The 18,006-nt window shown below is 43.9% G+C and overlaps 1 protein-coding gene across 2 annotated transcripts; it reads left to right on the forward strand.

The window, feature by feature from the left end:
- Nucleotides 1-613: 613 nt before the first annotated feature.
- On the forward strand, nt 614-18,006 carry LOC147341529 (uncharacterized). Of its 2 annotated transcripts, none has more exons than XM_086389753.1 (4): nt 614-859; nt 1,024-1,414; nt 14,203-14,248; nt 17,452-18,006. In XM_086389753.1, exons 1-4 carry the CDS (start codon nt 754-756, stop codon nt 17,833-17,835), a joined length of 927 nt encoding a protein of 308 aa, XP_086245879.1. In that variant the 5' UTR covers nt 614-753; the 3' UTR covers nt 17,836-18,006. The 2 variants fall into 2 exon arrangements, with proteins under 2 accessions (XP_086245879.1, XP_086245880.1); XM_086389754.1 differs by having other exon boundaries at nt 17,469-18,006.

Consider the following 18,006-nt stretch of genomic DNA (forward strand, 5'->3'; position numbering starts at 1 on the left):
CACTTATACATGGGGTTTTTTTTTGTTTTTTGTTTTTGTTTTGTTTTTTTTTGTTGTTGTTGTTGTTTTTCTGTAAACAAACAGACGGCCCTCCGCATCTGTGGGTTTCACATCCGCAGATGCAGAGGGCCCGCTATGGGACTTGAGCATGCGCAGATTTTGGTATCACCGGCGTGTCCCGGAACCAGTCCCTGGCGACACCAAGGGGTGAACGTATTAGTTTGATTGCTTCTCCTTAGTACTGGCTGCTGGATATGGCGGGCTGAGCCAGGAGATAGGCCCCAAACGTTTCTCCAAGGTCTACGGAGCTAGGGTGAGGGCCTGCTCTTCCCGTCCACAAATCAGGCACAGGCCCTTGGTCTGGGAAGACGCCAGACCAAGTGCGCAGTCCTTGGTCAGCTAAGTTGCAACTTGGGGGCCTGAGTTCTGCTCTCACTCACGCTCCCTACCAGCGCCCCCCGTGGTGCGCACCTGGAGTCTCCCCCGCCCCCGCACCTCCTGCCCACCCCGCCCCGGCCCCCAGGACAGCCAAGCTCCTGCCGCATGCGCACTTCAGCTGACCCAACCCCCAGCAACCGATGATAAACCCCCAGGGAGCGTGTATCCGGACTCTAGTCCTGACCCGACGCCAGAGTAGCCCTAACGGTGCCACATCGCGGGCCGCCGCGTCTAGCCCTGAGTCCAGAGCCGGGGTCTCGGGAGATCCAGGACAGCCTCCGCTGAAGGCACAGCCTCCTGGACAGCGGTCGGAACATGAAGCCTCAGCCGCAGCGTGGCCACAATGCCGATGCCAACACCGACGCGGCCGTCGCGGGCTTCCTCAGGCTGGGGGTCAAGGAGAATCGGGAAGAAGCTCGCGGTCAGTGGCAGGCTGGGCGCTCGGTTCACAGGGTTCCTGGAAACGAATTTCCCTAGGGAGGGGCGAGCGGGAGGATTCCTCCTCAGACGCGGCGGGTTCCTGCCTCTTCCTCAGCGGGCTCGCTCGACGGCCTGATCTTTGGCTTTGGGTTTCTTGTCTTGCAGAGGCCGAGCCCGCGAAGGTCTCGCTTCCTGGAGAGAGGGGAGAGGAGCCGAAGGCTCAGTCCGAACCTGAGCAGGGAGCAGCCGCGGAGGGGAAAGAGGCGGGATATGAAGAAGGAGAAGAAAAGGAAGGCGGCGATGTGGGCGCGGGAGATGCGGGCCCCCCGGATGGGGAAAGCCGCGAGGCCAAGGCTGCGGTAGAGGCTGAGGCGGGCGCGGGCGGCGGCGAAGACGGAGAGAAGGGCGGGGAGGAGCAGCGCCCGGGAGCCGCCGTCGAGGTTCGGAAGGCGGCAGACAGGCGCCACCGAGTCTCCCGGCACACCTTCACGCTGGAGCAGCTGCGGGAGCTGGAGGGAGTTTTCCACCGCACTCCGTATCTCGATGCGGCCATGCAGTAAGCGGGCAGCTCTGGGGGCGTCGGCTGAGGCGAGCGGGTCCCTGTCCTCAGCTCCGGAGTTGAAAACCCCGGGGCCTGGGGCGGGGGCGGGGGCTCCTCTGCCCGGTGGGGATCGAGGCAGTATTACGGTGGGGAGTTTGAATAAGTCACGTGGGGAAACTGTCGGCCCACAGTTAACAAATGAGTCGCCTGAGGCATGGTGGAGTACGTGCGCGGTTGGATTCTACTTTGATTTGAAATATTGGTCGTCAGTTATTCATGGATTATATTTGCATTAACGTAAAGACTACATTGAACGTGAAAGTGAAAGTGAAAGTCGCTCAGTCGTGTCAGACTCTTTGGGACCCCATGGACTGTATAGTCCATGGAATTCTCTAGGCCAGAATACTGGAGTGGGTAGCAGTTCCCGTCTCCAGGGGATCTTTTGAACCCAGGTCTCCCACATTGCAAGAGGATGCTTCACCAGCTGAGCCACCAGGGAAGCCCAAATACTACATTGAACGAAAAGTGAAAGTGAAGTCGCTCAGTCGTGTCCGACTCTTTGCGATCCCATGGACTGTAGTCTACCAGGCTTCTCTGTCCATGGGATTTTCCAGGCAAGAGTACTGGAGTGGGTTGCCATTTCCTTCTCCAGGGGATCTTCCTGACCCAGGGATCGACCCCAGGTCTCCTGCATTGCAGGCAGACGCTTTACCCTCTGAGCCACCAGGGAATACTACGTTAAAAGATCCTTTATCTTAATTACTGAATTTTTAGTTACCCTTAAAGTTTGTGCCTGAGGTAGAATTGTCCCTAAAGCAAGCTACAGGGTGGAGAATGAATGGATTGCTGAGTGTCTGTGAATGCAGATAAAATGTTAAAAGCTATCATTTACGTTGCGCTTACTGTGTTAAGCACTGGTCCTAAAGGGTTTTCTACAGATTGTCATTGACTCTTCACAACCCTATGTGAATGTGGTAGCTACTGTTTTTTATCCCCGCTTCACCTGTTAAAAAACTGAAGCCCAGAGACGTGAAGAGACTTGCCCAAGATCCACACAGCTGGGATGTGGCTGAGATTTGATCTTAGGAGGCTGTTCAGTAGGCAAGGCCAGAGGTGATGGTGTGTTGGTCCAGGTAGTGGTAATGGATAGAAGTGAACAGGTTAAAGAGGTATTTAGAAGGTAAATTGATAGCAGTTCATGGTAGTTTGGACATAGGAGTAAAAGGAAATGATTAAGAAAAATATCTGAATTTCTGATTTGCCCAACTGAATGGCAGGTGGTATACTCACTGAGCTAGGGCATATTGAAAGAGTGACAGAAATTTGCAAGAGACAGAGAAGGACTGATTGGAGAGGCTGTAGGCAAACCATATCATGGAAACCTCCATGGTGGTAGATGATTTATTGAGAAGGGATGGTGAATAGCATCAACTTTGGCTCAGTATTTTCTGTTCAGTTTGTTCAGATTACTCCAAGTTCGGTTGGCTTTTGCTGTGTGATAATTCTAAGAATCAGCCCAATTTCTCCCTTTCTCAAGTGTCAAACTCAAGATGCCCCTTGATTTGGGTGTCTAGAACTGCCTATATCTCATTTATACCTTTTGACTGCCTTCACCCAGGTCCCCCACCTGACTCCCTCTGGTAAGCACCAATCTAATCTCTCTTTTTTTAGTTTGTTTCCTTTTGAAGTATAATTGACCTACAACAGTATGTTAGTTCCTGTTCTACAACATAGTGATTCATTATCTCTATACATGTAAAAATGATCACCATGAGTCTGTCACCATAAAAGATATTCTATAATTATTGACTATATTCCCCACACTGTACATTTCATACCAGTTATTCATTTATTTTTCAACTGGAAGTTTTTACCTCTTAATCTCCTTCACCTATTTCTCTCCTCCCCCCACCCCTCCTTTCAGACAACCACCTGTTTTTTGTTTTTTTTTTTCTCTGTATATATAATTTTGTCTCTGTTTAGTTACATTTGTTCATTTGTTTCATGTATTAGATTCCACATGTAAGTGAAATCATACAGTGTTTGTCTTTCTGTGTCTGACTTATTTCACTAAACATAATACTCTCTAGGTCCATCCACATTGTTACAAATAGCATAATTTCATTCATTTGTATGACTGAGAAGTATTCCATTGTATGTATATATATATATATATATACCACATCTTCTTTATCCATGTATCTGTTACTGGGCACTTAGGTTGCTTTCATATTTTGGCTGTTGTAAATAATGCTGCTGTGAACATTGAGGTGCAAATATCATTTTGAATTACTGTTTTCGTTTTCTTTGATATTTACCCAAGAGTGGAATTGCTGGATCGTACGATAGTTCTACTTTTAGTCTTTTGGAGAAACCTCCATACTGTTTTCCATAGTGGCTGCACCAGTTTACATTCCCACAGTGTAGGATTCCCTTTTCTCCACATCCTTGCCAACATTTGTTATCCTTTTGATGATAGCCATTTGACAGGTATGAGGTGATCTCATTATGGTTTTGATTTGCGTTTCTCTGACGATTAACAGTGTTGAGCTTTTTTTTTTTTTTTCATATGTCTGTTGGCCATCTGTGTATCTTCTTTGGCAAAATGTCTATTCAGGTCTTCTGCCCATTTTTTGCATCAGGTTCTTTGTTTTTTGATACTGAGTTGTATGAAGTGGAGTGAAAGTCACTCAGTCGTGTCTGACTCTGTGACCCCATGGACTATACAGTCCATGGAATTCTCCAGGCCAGAATACTAGAGTGGGTAGCCTTTGCCTTCTACAGGGGATCTTCCCAATCCAGGGCTCGAACCCAGGTCTTCTGCATTGCAGGTGGATTCTTTACCAGCTGGGCCATACAAGGGAAGCCCAAGAATACTGGGGTGGGTAGCCTATCCCTTCTCCAGCAGATCTTCCCAACCCAGGAATAGAACCAGGGTCGCCTGCATTGCAGGCGGATTCTTTACCAACTGAGCTATGAGGGAAGCCCGACCTGTTTTTGTAAAAATTGGATATTAAGTCCTTGTCAGTAATATCCTTTACAAAAATTTTCTCCCATCCAGTAGGTTGTCCTTTTGTTTTGTGTATGGTTTCCCTTGCTGTGCAAAAAGCTTTTAAGTTTAATTAGATCTCATTTGTTTGTTTTTGCTTTTTTTTTTTTTTGGCCTTAGGAGACAGATCCCAAAAAGTATTGCTGTGATTCATGTCAAAGAGTGTTCTGCCTGTTTTCCTCTAGGAGTTTCATAGTATCTAGTCTTACATTTGGGCTTCCCTGGTGGCTCAGAGGTTAAAGCGTCTGCCTGAAATGCGGGAGACCTGGGTTCGATCCCTGGGTCGGGAAGATCCCCTGGAGAAGGAAATGGCAACCCACTCCAGTACTCTTGCCTGGAGAATCCCATGGAGGGAGGAGCCTGGTAGGCTTACATTTAGGTCATTAATCCATTTTGAGCTTATTTTTTAATGTTCTGTGAGAAAATGTTCTAATTTCTTTTACATGCAGCTGTGCAGTATTCCTAGCACCACTTACTGAAGAGACTGTTTTCCCTGTTGTATATTCTTACCTGCTTTGTCATAGATTAATTGACGATAAGTACTTGGGTTTATTTCTGAGCTTTCTAGTCTGTTCTCGTGATCTGTGTGCCTGTTTTTAATGCCAGTACCATATTGAGTTTTTTTTTGCTACACCCCATGGCATTCAGAATCATCTCTGACCAGGGATCGAACCCAAGCCCCCTGTAGTGAAAGGGCAGTGTCAGGTGTCTTAACCACTGGACTGCCAGGGAAGTGCATTGATGACTATAGCTTTGTGGTATAGTCTGAAGCCAGGGAGTGTGAAACCTCTAGCTTTGTTCTTTTTTCTCAAGATGACTTTGGCCATTTGGGGGTCCTTTGTGGTTTCACATAAATCTCAGGATTATTTATTCTTTGGGTGAATTTATTGTTGGGTAAACAATGTCATGTATTTCACTTTTTTGTAGGTTCTTTTTGTTTTTTTAATTATTTCTTATTGGAGTATAGTTGCTTTACAATGTTGTATTAGTCTCCAGTAAAGCAAAATGAATGAGCTATACATATACACATAGCCCCTCTTTTTTTAAATTTCCTTCCCTGTCATGTATTTTGATAGGGCTTGCATTAAATCTGTAGATTGCTTTGGGTTGTATGGATATTTTAGCGATATTAATTCTTCCAATCCAAGAACATAGATTATCTTTCCATTTCTTTGTATAATTTTTAAATTCCTTCAGCAGTGTTTTATAGTTTTCAGAGTATAGGTCTTTCACTTGGTGAAAGTTTATTTCACTTCCTTTGGTGAAACCAAACCTCCTTGGTTAAGATTATTCTTAGGTATAATGCTATTTAAAATTTTACTCTTTTTAATGCTATTTTAAATGGGATTGTTTTCTTGCTTCCTCTGATAGCTTATTATTAAGTGTATAGAGAAAAAGCAGCACATTTCTATATATTAATCTTGAATCCTGAAACTGTACTGAATTCATTTATTAGTTCTAATAGATTTTTGGTGGAGACTTTAAAGTTATCTTTTTTAAAAAATTGAGGAATAGTTGATATACGATATTATATGTTTTAGGTGTACAACATAGTGATTTGCAATTTTTAAAGGTTGTACTCCACTATAGTTCTTATGAAATACTGGCTGTATTCCCTGTGCTGTACAAGGTATCCTTGTAGCTTATTTATTTTATACATAGTAGTTTGTACTTATCAATCCACTACCCCTATCTTGTCCCTCTCTCCTGTCTCTCCTCACCGGTAACCACTAGGTTATTCTCTATATCTGTGAGGCTTCTTTTTTGGTTATATTCAATAGTTTGTTTTCAGTTTTAGATTCCACATATAAGTGGCATCATACACCATCTGCCTTTCTCTGTCCTACTTATTTATTTCACTGAGCATAATACCCTCCAAGTCCATCCATGTTGTTGCAGATGGCAAAATTTCATTCTTTTTAATGTTGAGTAGTATTCTGTTGTATGTATATACCATATCTTCTTTATCCATGCCTATGTTGATGGACACTTAACGTTCCTTCCATATCTTGGCTGTCGTGAATAATGCTGGTATGAACATTGGGGTGCATGTATCTTTTGGGATTAGCTTTTCTTTTTTTTTAGATATATACCCGGGATTGAAATTTCGGGGTCATACGGTAGTTCTGTTTTTAACTTTTTGAGAAACCTCCATACTGTTTTCTACAGTGGCTGCACCAATTTGCATTCCCACCAACAGTGTGCAAGTGTTCTCTTTTCTCCACAAGCTTACCAACATTTGTTATTTGTAGTCTTTTTGATGATAGCCATTCTGACATGTGTGAGGTGATATCTCATTGTAGTTTTGGTTTGCATTTCTCTCGTGATTAGTGATGTCTGTTTTATTGAGGTGTAGTTGATTTCAAATATTCTATTAGTTTCAGATGTGCAACATACGGACTGAAAATTTTTATAGATTATTCTTCATTTAAAGTTATTGTAAGATATTGGCTATATTCCTGCTGCTGTAAAATAAATACATCCTTTTTAATTTTCCCATTCAGTTTCATTACTAGTAATTGATCTGTTCAAATTTTCTATTTCTTCTTGCTCCAGTCTAGGTAGACTAGACATTTCTAGGAATTTGTTAATTTCTTCTAGGTTATCCATTTTACTGATGTCTAATTAATTGTTCATAGTAGTCTCTTATGATCCTTTGTATTTCTGTGGTGTTGATTGTAACTTTCTTTTTCATTTCTGATTTTATCGATTTGGACCCTCTTTTTCTTGATGAGTTTGGCTAAAGATTTATTAATTTTATTTACCTTTTCAAAGAATCAACTCTGATTTGCATTGCTATTTTATATATTTTAAAATATATTTCATTTATTTCTTCTCTGATTTTTGTGATTTCCCCCTTGTACTAACTTTGGGCTTTGTTAGTTCTCCTTTTTCTAGTTCCTTTAGGTGTGCAGTTAGGTTGCTTATGTGAGATTTTTCTTATTTCCTGAGGAAAGCTTGAATTACTACAAACCTCCCTCTGAAAACTGCTTTTAGTGCATCTCATAGATTTTGGATTATTGTGTTTTCATTTTCGTTTGTTGCCGTTTTTTTTTTTTTTTTTTTTCTTCAATGACTCATTCATTGTTCGGTAGCATTTTGTTTAGCCTCCATGTGTTTGTGTTTTTTTAAGCTTTTTTCCTTGTAGTTGATTTGTAGTCCCACAGCATTGTAGTTGGAAAAGATGCTTGATACCATTTCAGTTTTCTTAAATGTACTGAGACTTGTTTTGTGGAGAATGTTCCGTGTGCACATGAGAATGTGTTCTGTTCAGTTCAGTTCAGTTGCTAAGTCGTGTTTGACTCTTTGCAATCCCATGGACTGCAGTACGCCAGGCCTCCCTGTCCATCGCCAACTCCCGGAATTTACTCAAACTTATGTCCATTGAGTCGGTGACGCCATCCAACCATTTCATCCTCTTTCATCCCCGTCGCCTCCTGCCTTCAATCTTTCCGAGCATCAGGGTCTTTTCCAATGAGTCAGTTCTTCCCATCAGGTGGCCAAAGTATTGGAGTTTCAGCTTCAGCATCAGTCCTTTCAATGAATATTCAGGACTGATTTCCTTTAGGATGGGCTGCTTGGATCTCCTTGCAGGCCAAGGGACTCTCAAGAGTCTTCTCCAACATCACAGTTCAAAAGCATTGATTCTTCTGCACTCAGCTTTTATCCTCCAACTCTCACATTCATACATGCCTACTGGAAAAACCAGAGCTTTGACTAGATGAACCTTTGTTGGCAAAGTAATGTCTCTGCTTTGTAATACGCTGTCTAGGTTGGTCATAACTTTTCTTCCAAGGAACAAGCGTCTTTTAATTTCATGGCTGCAATCACCATCTGCAGTGATTTTGGAGACCCAAAAAATAAAGTCTGCCACCATTTGCACTGTTTCCTCATCTATTTGCCATGAAGTGATGGGACCAGATGCCAGGTTCTTAATTTTCTGAATGTTGAGTTTTAAGCCAACTTTTTCATTCTCCTCTTTCACTTTCTTCAAGAGGCTCTTTCTTTCTTCTTCACTTTCTGCCATAAAGGTGGTATCATTTGCATATCTGAGGTTATTGATATTTCTCCTGGCGATCTTGATTCCAGCTTGTGCTTCATCCAGCCCGGTGTTTCTCATGATGTACTCTGCATATAAGTTAAATAAGCAGGGTGACAATATACAGCGTTGACAAACTCCTTTCCCGATTTGAAACCAGTCTGTTGTTCCGTGTCCAGTTCTAACTGTTGCTTCCTGACCTGCATACGGATTTCTCAGGAAGCAGGTCAGGTGGTCTGGTACTCCCATCTCTTGAAGAATTTTCCACAGTTTATTGTGATCCACACAGTCAGAGGCTTTAGCATAATCATTAAAGCAGAAATAGATGTTTATCTGGAACTCTCTTGCTTTTTTGATGATCCAACGGATGTTGGCTCTTTGATCTCTTGTTGGAAGTTCATCATTCATGCACTGTTGAAGCCTAGCTTGGAGAATTTTGAGCATTACTTTACTAGCGTGTGAGATGACTGCAATTGTGCGGTAGTTTGAGCATTCTTTGGCATTGCCTTTCTTTGGGATTGGACCTTTCCCAGTCCTGTGGCCACTGCTGAGTTTTCCGAATTTGCTGGCATATTGAGTGCAGCACTTTCACAGCATCATCTTTCAGGATTTGAAATAGCTCAACTGGAATTCCAACACTTACACTAGCTTTGTAGGAAGCGATGCTTCCTAAGTCCCACTTGACTTCACATTCCAGGATGTCCGGCTCCAGGTGAGTGATCACACCATCGTGGTTATCTGGTGCCCACTCCTCCCTGTCCCTCCCCTGCTTGCTAGTGGGGGATGTGAGCATCTAGGCTGTTGCACTGCTGGGAGTTGCTGTTGGGCACATAATCTGTGGGTTTTGATTATTGATTTATTTTTCCTCCCGGTTATTTTGCCCTCTGAGATTCCAAGGCTCGCCACAGACCCGCCGGAGAGAGTATTTCCTGGTGTTTTGAAGCTTCTCTCTTTTTTAAGACTCCCTTGCCTGGCCGGATCTCCATCCCTACCTCTTTTGTCTCTCTTTTTATCTTTTATATTTTGTCCTACCTCCTTTTGAAGACAATGGGCTGCTTTTATGGGTGCCTGATGTCCTCTGCTAGCATTCAGAAGTTATTCTGTGGAATTTGCTCGGCTCTCAAATGTTCTTTCGATGAATTTGTGGGGGAGAAAATGGTCTCCCCGTCCTATTCCTCCTCCATCTTAGGACCGCCCCATCTAATTTTCTTGAAGAGAGCTCTAGTCTTTCCAGTTCTATTGTTTTCCTCTATTTCTTTGCATTGATTGCTGAGGAAGTCTTTCTTATCTCACCTTGCTATTCTTTGGAACTCTGCATCCAAATGGGTATATCTTTCATTTTCTCCTTTGCCGTTCCCTTCTCTTCTTTTCATAGCCTGTTTCTAAGGCCTCCTCAGACAACCATCTTGCCTTTTTCATTTTTTTGCCTTAGGGATGATCTTGATCCCTGCCTCCTGTACAATATCATGAACCTCTGTCCATATAGATCTTCAGGCACTCTGTCTATCAGATCTAATCCCTTGAATCTATTTGTCACTTCCACTGTATAATTGTAAGGGATTTAATTTAGGTCATATCTGAATGGTGTAGTGCTTTTCCCTACTTTCTTCAATTTAAGTCTGTATTTGCCAATAAGGAGTTTATGATCTGTGCCACAGTGAACTCCCAGTGTTGGTTTTGCTGACTGTATAGAACTCCTCTGTCTTTGGCTGCAAAGAATATAATCAGTCTGATTTTGGTATTGCCCATCTGGTGATGTCCATGTGTAGAGTCTTCTTTTGTGTTGTTGGAAGAGGGTGTTTGCTATGACCAGTGCATTCTCTTGGCAGAACTCTGTTAGCCTTTGCCCCGTTTCATTCTGTACTCCAAGGCCAAATTTGACTGTTACTCCAGGTATCTCTTGACTTTCTACTTTTGCATTCCAGTCCCCTATAATGAAAAGGACATCTTTTTTTGGGCTGTTAGTTCTAGAAGGTCTTGTAGGTCTTCATAGAACCATTCAACTTCAGCTTCTTCAGCATTACTGGTCAGGGCATGGACTTGGATTACTGTGATATTGAATGGTTTGCCTTGGGAATGAACAGAGATCATTCTGTTGTTTTTGAGATTTAATCCACGTACTTCCTTTCGGACTCCTTTGTTGACTGTGATGGCTACTCCTTTTCTTTTAAGGGGTTCCTGCCCACAGTAGTAGATATAATGGTCATCCAAGCTAAATTCACCCATTCCAGTCCACCTTAGTTCACTGATTCCTAAAATGTCGACATTCCTAAAATGTCAACATGTATTTGCTGCTTTTGGATGGGATGCTCTATCAGTCCATTAAGTCTAATATGTCATTTGAGGTCAGTGTTTTCTTATTGATTTTCTGTCTGGATGATCTGTCCGGTGATGTAAGTGGGGTGTCACAGTCCTGAATATCATGTTTACTGTCAGTTTCTCCTTTATGTTTGTTAGTACCTACTGTACTCAACATAGGTGCTCTTATGTTGGGTGCCTATATATTTACAGTTGTTACATCTTCTTGAGTTGATTCTATGTTCGTTATGTAATGTCTCTCTCTTGTTATGGTCTCTGTTTGAAAGACTAGTTTATCTGATACAAGTGTTGCTACCCCAGCTTTCTGTTGATTTACATTTGCATGGGATACCTTTTTCCATCCTCTCACTTTTTGTCTGAGTATTTAGATGTGAAGGGAGACTCCTGTAGGCAGCGTGTATGTGGGATTTGTTTCTGTGTCCAGTCAGCCAGTCTGTGTGTTTTAATTGAAGCATTTATTCCATGTATATTTAAAGTAATTATTGATAGGTATATATTTTCTGCCATTTTGTTAATTCTTTTCTTTTTGTTCTTTTCTTCTTCTTTGCTCTCTTCCTTTGTGATTTGATGGCTTTCTTTAGTGTAATGTTTGGATTCCTTTCTCTTTTGTTGTATGTGTGTCCATTATAGATTTTTGGTTTGTGGTTACCATGAGGTTTATATAGCTAGTGTATTCGGTTATGCTTACATATACATATGTTTGTATATGTATTCTCTTCCACATTCTTTTCCATTACAGTTTATTATAAGATACTGAATAACCTTCCCTGTGCTATGCGGTAAATCCTTCTTGTTTATCTATTTTATGTATGGTTGTGTGCATCTGTTAATCCCATAACTCCCAATTTATTCCCTCTCCTCAGTAACCATAAATTTGTTTTCTACCTCTGTGAGTCTGTTTCTGTTTTGTAAAAGAGTTCATTTTACTGTTTTTTTGATTCTGAATGTAAGAGGTATCTTATAATGTTTGTCGTTGTTGGAATTAATTCACTTTGTCTAACACTATCCAGGTGCACCCACATGGTCACAAATGGCAGAATTTCCTTCTTTTTATGGCTGAGTAATATTCCATTGTATATACATACCACATCTTTATCCATTCATCTGTTGATGAACACTTAGAGTGCTTCCATGTTTTAGCTGTTGTAAACAGTGCCACTATGAACATCGGTGTATGTGTATCTTTTTTAATTAGAATTTTGCTCTTTTCTAGATATATGCCCAGATGTGGGAAGAGCACTGTTGAGAATCTTTTCATGTGCTTGATGGCCATCTATATGACTTCTATGAAAAAATGTCTGGGCATAATTTCCAAACTACAGAAATAGCTCATACAACTTAATAACAACAGCAACAAAAACCCAACCCAATCAAAAAAGGGGCAGAAGACCAAAACAGAGATTTCTCCAAAGAAGACACGTCTGTGTGTGCGCACATTTGTGTCCAACTCTTTGTGACCACATGGATTCTTGTCCTGGGGCTACAGTCCCATACATTCACAATGAGTTGGACACGATAGAGCACATATGTGCCCACACACGCACACATGTCTTCTTTGGAGAAATGTCTATTTAGGTCTTCTCATTTTTTTGATTGGGTTGTTTTTGTTGTTGTTATTGAGTTGTATGAGCTGTTTGCATATTTTGAAAATTTAGCTCATGCCGATTGCATCATTCATGAATACTTTGTTCTATTTTGTAAACCTGTGGACTTTCGTTTTCTTTATGGCTTCCTTTGCTGTGTAAAAGCGTATAACTTTACTTTTTATTCTTTTTTATTTGTGTTAATAGCCTTTTATTTTTTGTTTAGACAAGTTCTTTTAACATTTCTTGTAAAGCATGTGTTGTGGTGTTGAACACTTAACTTGTCTCTAAAAGTCTTTATCTCTTCTTCAACTCTGAATGATAGCTTTTCCAGGTAGAGTATTCTTTGCTGTAGATTTTCCCCCTTTGGTCACATTAAATACACTGTGTCACTTCCTCTGGTCATCAGAGCTATATGCTCCAGGAGTGCTTTCTATATGGGCTGCATGAGCCCTTCCATTGTGGTGGGCTGAGTACCATGGGTGGACCCCTGGTCTGGTGGTTACCAGGCATTGCCTAGTGCATAGGCTGCTGGCCCACCGGTGTTTGGGGCTGGGTCCTGGGACCTCTGGTGGGCAAGCGTGGTTCTTGGGTGACTGGGGACTCAGAAGCTCCTATGGCAAATGACTTGTTGCTGAGTGAGGCTGTGACCCTGCCTGGCTAGCGGCTTGGTTTGGGGTGTGCCAGGATTAGTGCCAATAGACTGGGGGGAGGGCTGGGTCACAATACTAATAATCTAGAGGGAGGATTTCAAACTGGCCCTTGCCAGCAGCAGAGTGCTCACGGTCCAACAAACACCTTAAAATGGCTGCTGCCAGCATCTGTGTCCCCAGGGTAAGCTGTAGTTGTTTCTTGCCTCTTCAGGAGATTCTCCAGATCAACAGGTAGGTCTGATCGAGGCTCCTTTCAAATCACTGCTTCTGCCCTGGATCCCGGAGCATGTGACATTTGGGGTTCACCCTTTCAGAGTGGAGTCTCAGTTTCTCACAGCTCCTGGGTCTCCTGAAAGGAAGCCCTGCTGGCCTTCAAAGCCAAATGTTCCGAGGGCTTATCTTCCCAGCTCAGGACCCCAGGCTAGGAAATCTAGTGTGCTCAGACACCTTGCTTTTTGTGGTGAATCTCTTCAATTATAATTAAGTAAGTAAGTAAGTGACATCGCTCAGTCGTGTCCGACTCTTTGGGACCCTGTGGACTGTAGCCTACCAGGCTTCTCCGTCCATGGGATTCTCCAGGCAAGAATACTGGAGTGGGTTGCCATTGACTTCTATCCTCCTGCATACTGGTTGCCTGGTGGCTCAGATGGTTAAGAATCCACCTGCAATGCAGGAGACCTGGGTTTGACTCCTGGGTTGGGAAGATCCCCTGGAGGAGGGCTTGGCAATCCAATCCAGTTTTCTTGCCTGGAGCATCCCCATGGACAGAGGAGCCTGGTGGGATCCAGTCCATGGCGTCCCAAAGAGTGGGACACAGCTGAGCGACTAAGCCCAGGACATATGGGTTGCCGACCTGTGGGTGTGAGTCTTGACTATACCCCTTCTCCACCCTTCCTGTCCATCTTATTGTGTCTCCTTCTTCATATCTGTAGTTGTGGAAGATCTTGTCTGCTCATCTTTCAGGTCATTCTCATCAATAACTTCTCTGTATATAGTTGTAATTTTGGTGTGCCCAAGGGAGGAAGTAAGCTCAGAGTTTTCTTATGCTGTTATCTTGGCTACTCTCTGAGTAAATATCTTAAATAGTGAGAAATGTACAACATACATTTCATTTCATGCATAATGTCAAGTGCTGAATATTTGTAATTCTTCCCCCTCAGACAGGAGCTTGCAAGACGCATGGGAGTGACTGAAGATAGAATGCAGGTGAGTAAACTGGAAAAAAGCAGTTTGGCGTAACAGCCATTCTAAAACCCACTTCGGGAACTGGATACCTTGTCCTGGACATTCTCAGATTGGTTTGTTTTTGTAGCCTTCACTATGTTTGGAAAGTAAGATTGGAACTTCTGGACTTTGGGGCCAGAATAGATACCTCTTCAGTAAAGTAAACTCTTTCTAACACTGATATCCTTTAGGGGGCAATTCTCTGTGGACTCATGTTGGGACTGAGTCTGACTTGGGAATTATTCAAAGTAATGCACCAAATAGCTGGGTTTTAAGGGGGTCCACCCCTTGAGTGGCAACTCACTCCAATATTCTTGCCTGGAGAATCCCCATGGACAGAGGGCCCTGGTGGGCTACAGTCCATGGGGTCACAAAGGGTCAGACACGACTGAGTGAGTAAGCATGCAAGGGGGTCCATGTATAGTAAATTATTTAAAATATTTAAGCCAGGCATGAGCTCTTTCTGCAAGGAGTGAATTTTCAAATATTTAGGCATTTCGATAAGGGAATAATTCACCTCAGGACGCAACATATGAGCAACAAATGTACGTTTAGTTTAGCTGAGACTGATGGGGAGGGGCATGATTTAAAATCCCAAGTGCCGGATCCTCCTGCTGTTGTTTTTGTGTGTTTGGTAGAGCAACGCAGGAGACACAAGAGACGTGGGGTCCATCCCTATTTTAGGAAGACCTCCTGGAGTAGGAAATGGCAACCTGCTTCAGTATTCTTGCCTGGAAAATACCGTGGACAGAGGAGCCTGGCAGGCTCTGTGGGGTTGCAAAGAGTCAGACACAACTGAGCACACACATACTCACACTCACAACAGTGTAGAGTTTCAGCTGTAAATTTTAATTTTCTCAAATTGTTTGAAGTGCAGCCTGAAAACATTGCTAACATAGAAGGTTGTGCATTATGTTGGAGATGAAGGAAAGGTTTGCAACCCTTAGGAATTTGTTGAAATATATATATATATATATATTTTAAGTTGAGTCTTTGAAAATTGGGCATTATTACTATATTTATTGGAGATACTGCATATATGTAACATTATGAAACTACCAGATGTATGAGTGAATATTATTTTGAGCAATTTCTAATGTGTAAGGATTTTTTTCTGCCCTTTTCATACTGTTTTCAGGGATTGGTTTTGAAGAATTTCTCCCTGATGGCCCATGGTCCATGGCTCTCAGCCAGTAGTTTACTTGTGTTAATTTGAAGTATTTGCCCATTTACTTGGTACCTCCAGGCACAGAAACTGAATATTTGTTCTTTGAACAGAGTAAGTTGTATCAAGGGAATATTTTTTCAAAGTAGAAAATTAAGAAAGGAAGGAAGAAAAATCAGGAAGGTTTTATTATTCGCTTTGCTGCCGAGCCCCTGTGTGAGGGCAGTGAAGGATGCGGGCTGCAGACCTGGTCGGGGTGGGGGTGGGGGTGGGGATGTGGGTGGGGGTGGGGGTGGGGGTCTGCAAAGCAAGGCTGGGAGCCTAAGGCCAGGGGCTGGGCTCACAGTCAGGTCTGGCCAGGGCTTGGGAGGCCCCGTCCTCTGCTCTCTCATGAAGGCAAAGCAAGCTCACTGGGAGAGAAAACCTGGTGACATGCTTCTCCAGGGTTTACATAGTGGTCTCTTAATGGAGTTCTGAAGGGGAACAGGACCCACAGGAAACAAATAAGGGAAAAGAGAGAATGTTCCCATCTATTTCCAAATTCTATGGCACGAACTTCCCAAAGAAATATTTAATGCACACCTCCCCTTGTTTTCACATACAGCAAGAGTTACTCTATGAAAGCAATACAGGGAATATGGAAGTAGTAGCCGCCAGCACTTCAGTTAGCCAGTTTTGCATTTTGTTTATCTTTATGCAGATTTGATCCCTGGTACACTCTATCCCCCCGCCTCCAAAGTGAGCTTTATTAATGTGGCTCCTTAAGACTACCTATTCATGCATCAGAAGGGCCCAGATACTAAGATGGGAGAGGAAAAATGAGGCGATAGAGAGAGGAGGCCTTTGGTTTCATGTAAAACTTGCAGAGTGAAAACATCCAAAAACATTAAATATGATGTAATTCCAACAAGTGGGATGCTGAGGGAGCAGTGGCACCCACAGCACAGGTTTTTCTTTCAGTTGTTGAAAGTTGGCTCATATTTCGGAAGGAGCCATTTGGTGAATCCTGACCTACGTGTTTATCAATTCTCTTCCTAATATGCAGGTTGCATGCTCTTGCCTTAATCCTGAGGGGACAATGAGGCTCTCCTGGTTGAGAGGCAGCGCCTAGAGAGCAGGGCTATGGGGCATGAGAGACTCTGGTCCAAGGTCCTGCAGCCGCACCCAGAGCAGAGGGAGCTGACTGGGTCCTGAGCCTGGGCAAATTTGGAGGGCGGGGCAGGGTGGAGAGTGCAGAGCTGAGAAAGGCAACAGTGGTTGCGTCCTCCCCGCCATCTCTTGGCCGGCCGAGATTTTAAGAATGTTAGTCACTTTGGGCCGACTTTGTTTCACGGACAGAGGAGCCTGGCAGGCTGCAGTCCATAGGGTCGCCCAGAGTCGGACGGACTGAAGCCACTAAGCAGCAGCAGTCTAAACCTCTGTGATCTGCAGTCTGGTACTGAGGCTGTGTCCAGGGCTTCCACTCCACTGGTGTCAGCAGACGAGCCACAGAGTCCCTGGGCCCCCACGACCAAACCTCACTGGCAACACCAGCTCCGTCTCTATAACCGTCGCAGCAGTCCCTGAGGACAGCTTTTATTTACAAACCCAGCCCGTGCCTATTGATTATTTACTGTGCACCAAAGATGGGTCATTCAAAATGGGTCCCGTTCCTCTCAGTATGATTTTAAAAGGCACCCACTTTATCATGTGCTCAACTTCCCCCACCACGAAGGTGCGCCTGCCTAGTGAGTGGCGTTAGTGGCAGGAATAGTAATAGGTGGGAGGAGAGACAAGGCGAGAAGCCAGTCCAGAGCCAGGCACATCATCAGTGCTCACTTGCTGGGGGTGGGGGGTAGGGGGGCTGATGGGAGGGCCTTTAAGTAAATGTCCTAAAAAATTTTAACCAGAAGGAAATAGCTTCTTCTCCTGGTGTAGTTTCCCATCTTCAAGTCACCAAGATTTCCCTGCTCCGTTTTTTCCTGTCTGACATTAACTGGTCCATGTACTAACCCAGCCCCCTTTTTCTCTCTGACTGGAGGTGTGGTTTAATCATAGAAGGGCCAAGTGGAGGAAATATCAGAGAGCACTGAGGTTCAGAGATGCGCCGCCCCTGCTCCCGGCCCACCGTGTGGTCAGCAACAGGGGTGGACCCTGCAACACCGTCCTCGTTCAGGAGCCGGATTGGGTCTGGGTCCCTCTGGAGCCGATACCCCTGGACGTGATGCCCTTGCCGCCCGTGCCCCCCTTGATGCCACCCGTGCCACCCTTGATGCCCATGCTGCCCTTACCCCTTCTGTTTCTGCCTCCTCTGCCCTGGATTCTACCAGCCTCCATTCACTCCGGCTGCCCTCACGGCCTTGCCTGGTCCCCTACCACCGGTGGCCTTTCTGTAGCCCCGTTTCCTCTTGAATGGTCTCCATGACAGCTTTGTCGAAAGTGCCTTTGAGCCAGATTGAAGTTCCGATACCTCAGCATCAAGCACACAGGGCCCGCCAAGTGCCTGCCAAGTGTCTTACATACACATGCTGAGTCACTGACCCACTATTTTAGGGCCCGTTTTCTGTGTTTTCAATAAAGTAGTGAATTCTCTGCA

This window comes from Bos grunniens, chromosome X (assembly GCF_055505025.1).
Source record: "Bos grunniens cultivar Pamir isolate PY7600 chromosome X, Bosgru_T2T1.0, whole genome shotgun sequence".
Lineage (NCBI taxonomy): Eukaryota > Metazoa > Chordata > Mammalia > Artiodactyla > Bovidae > Bos > Bos grunniens.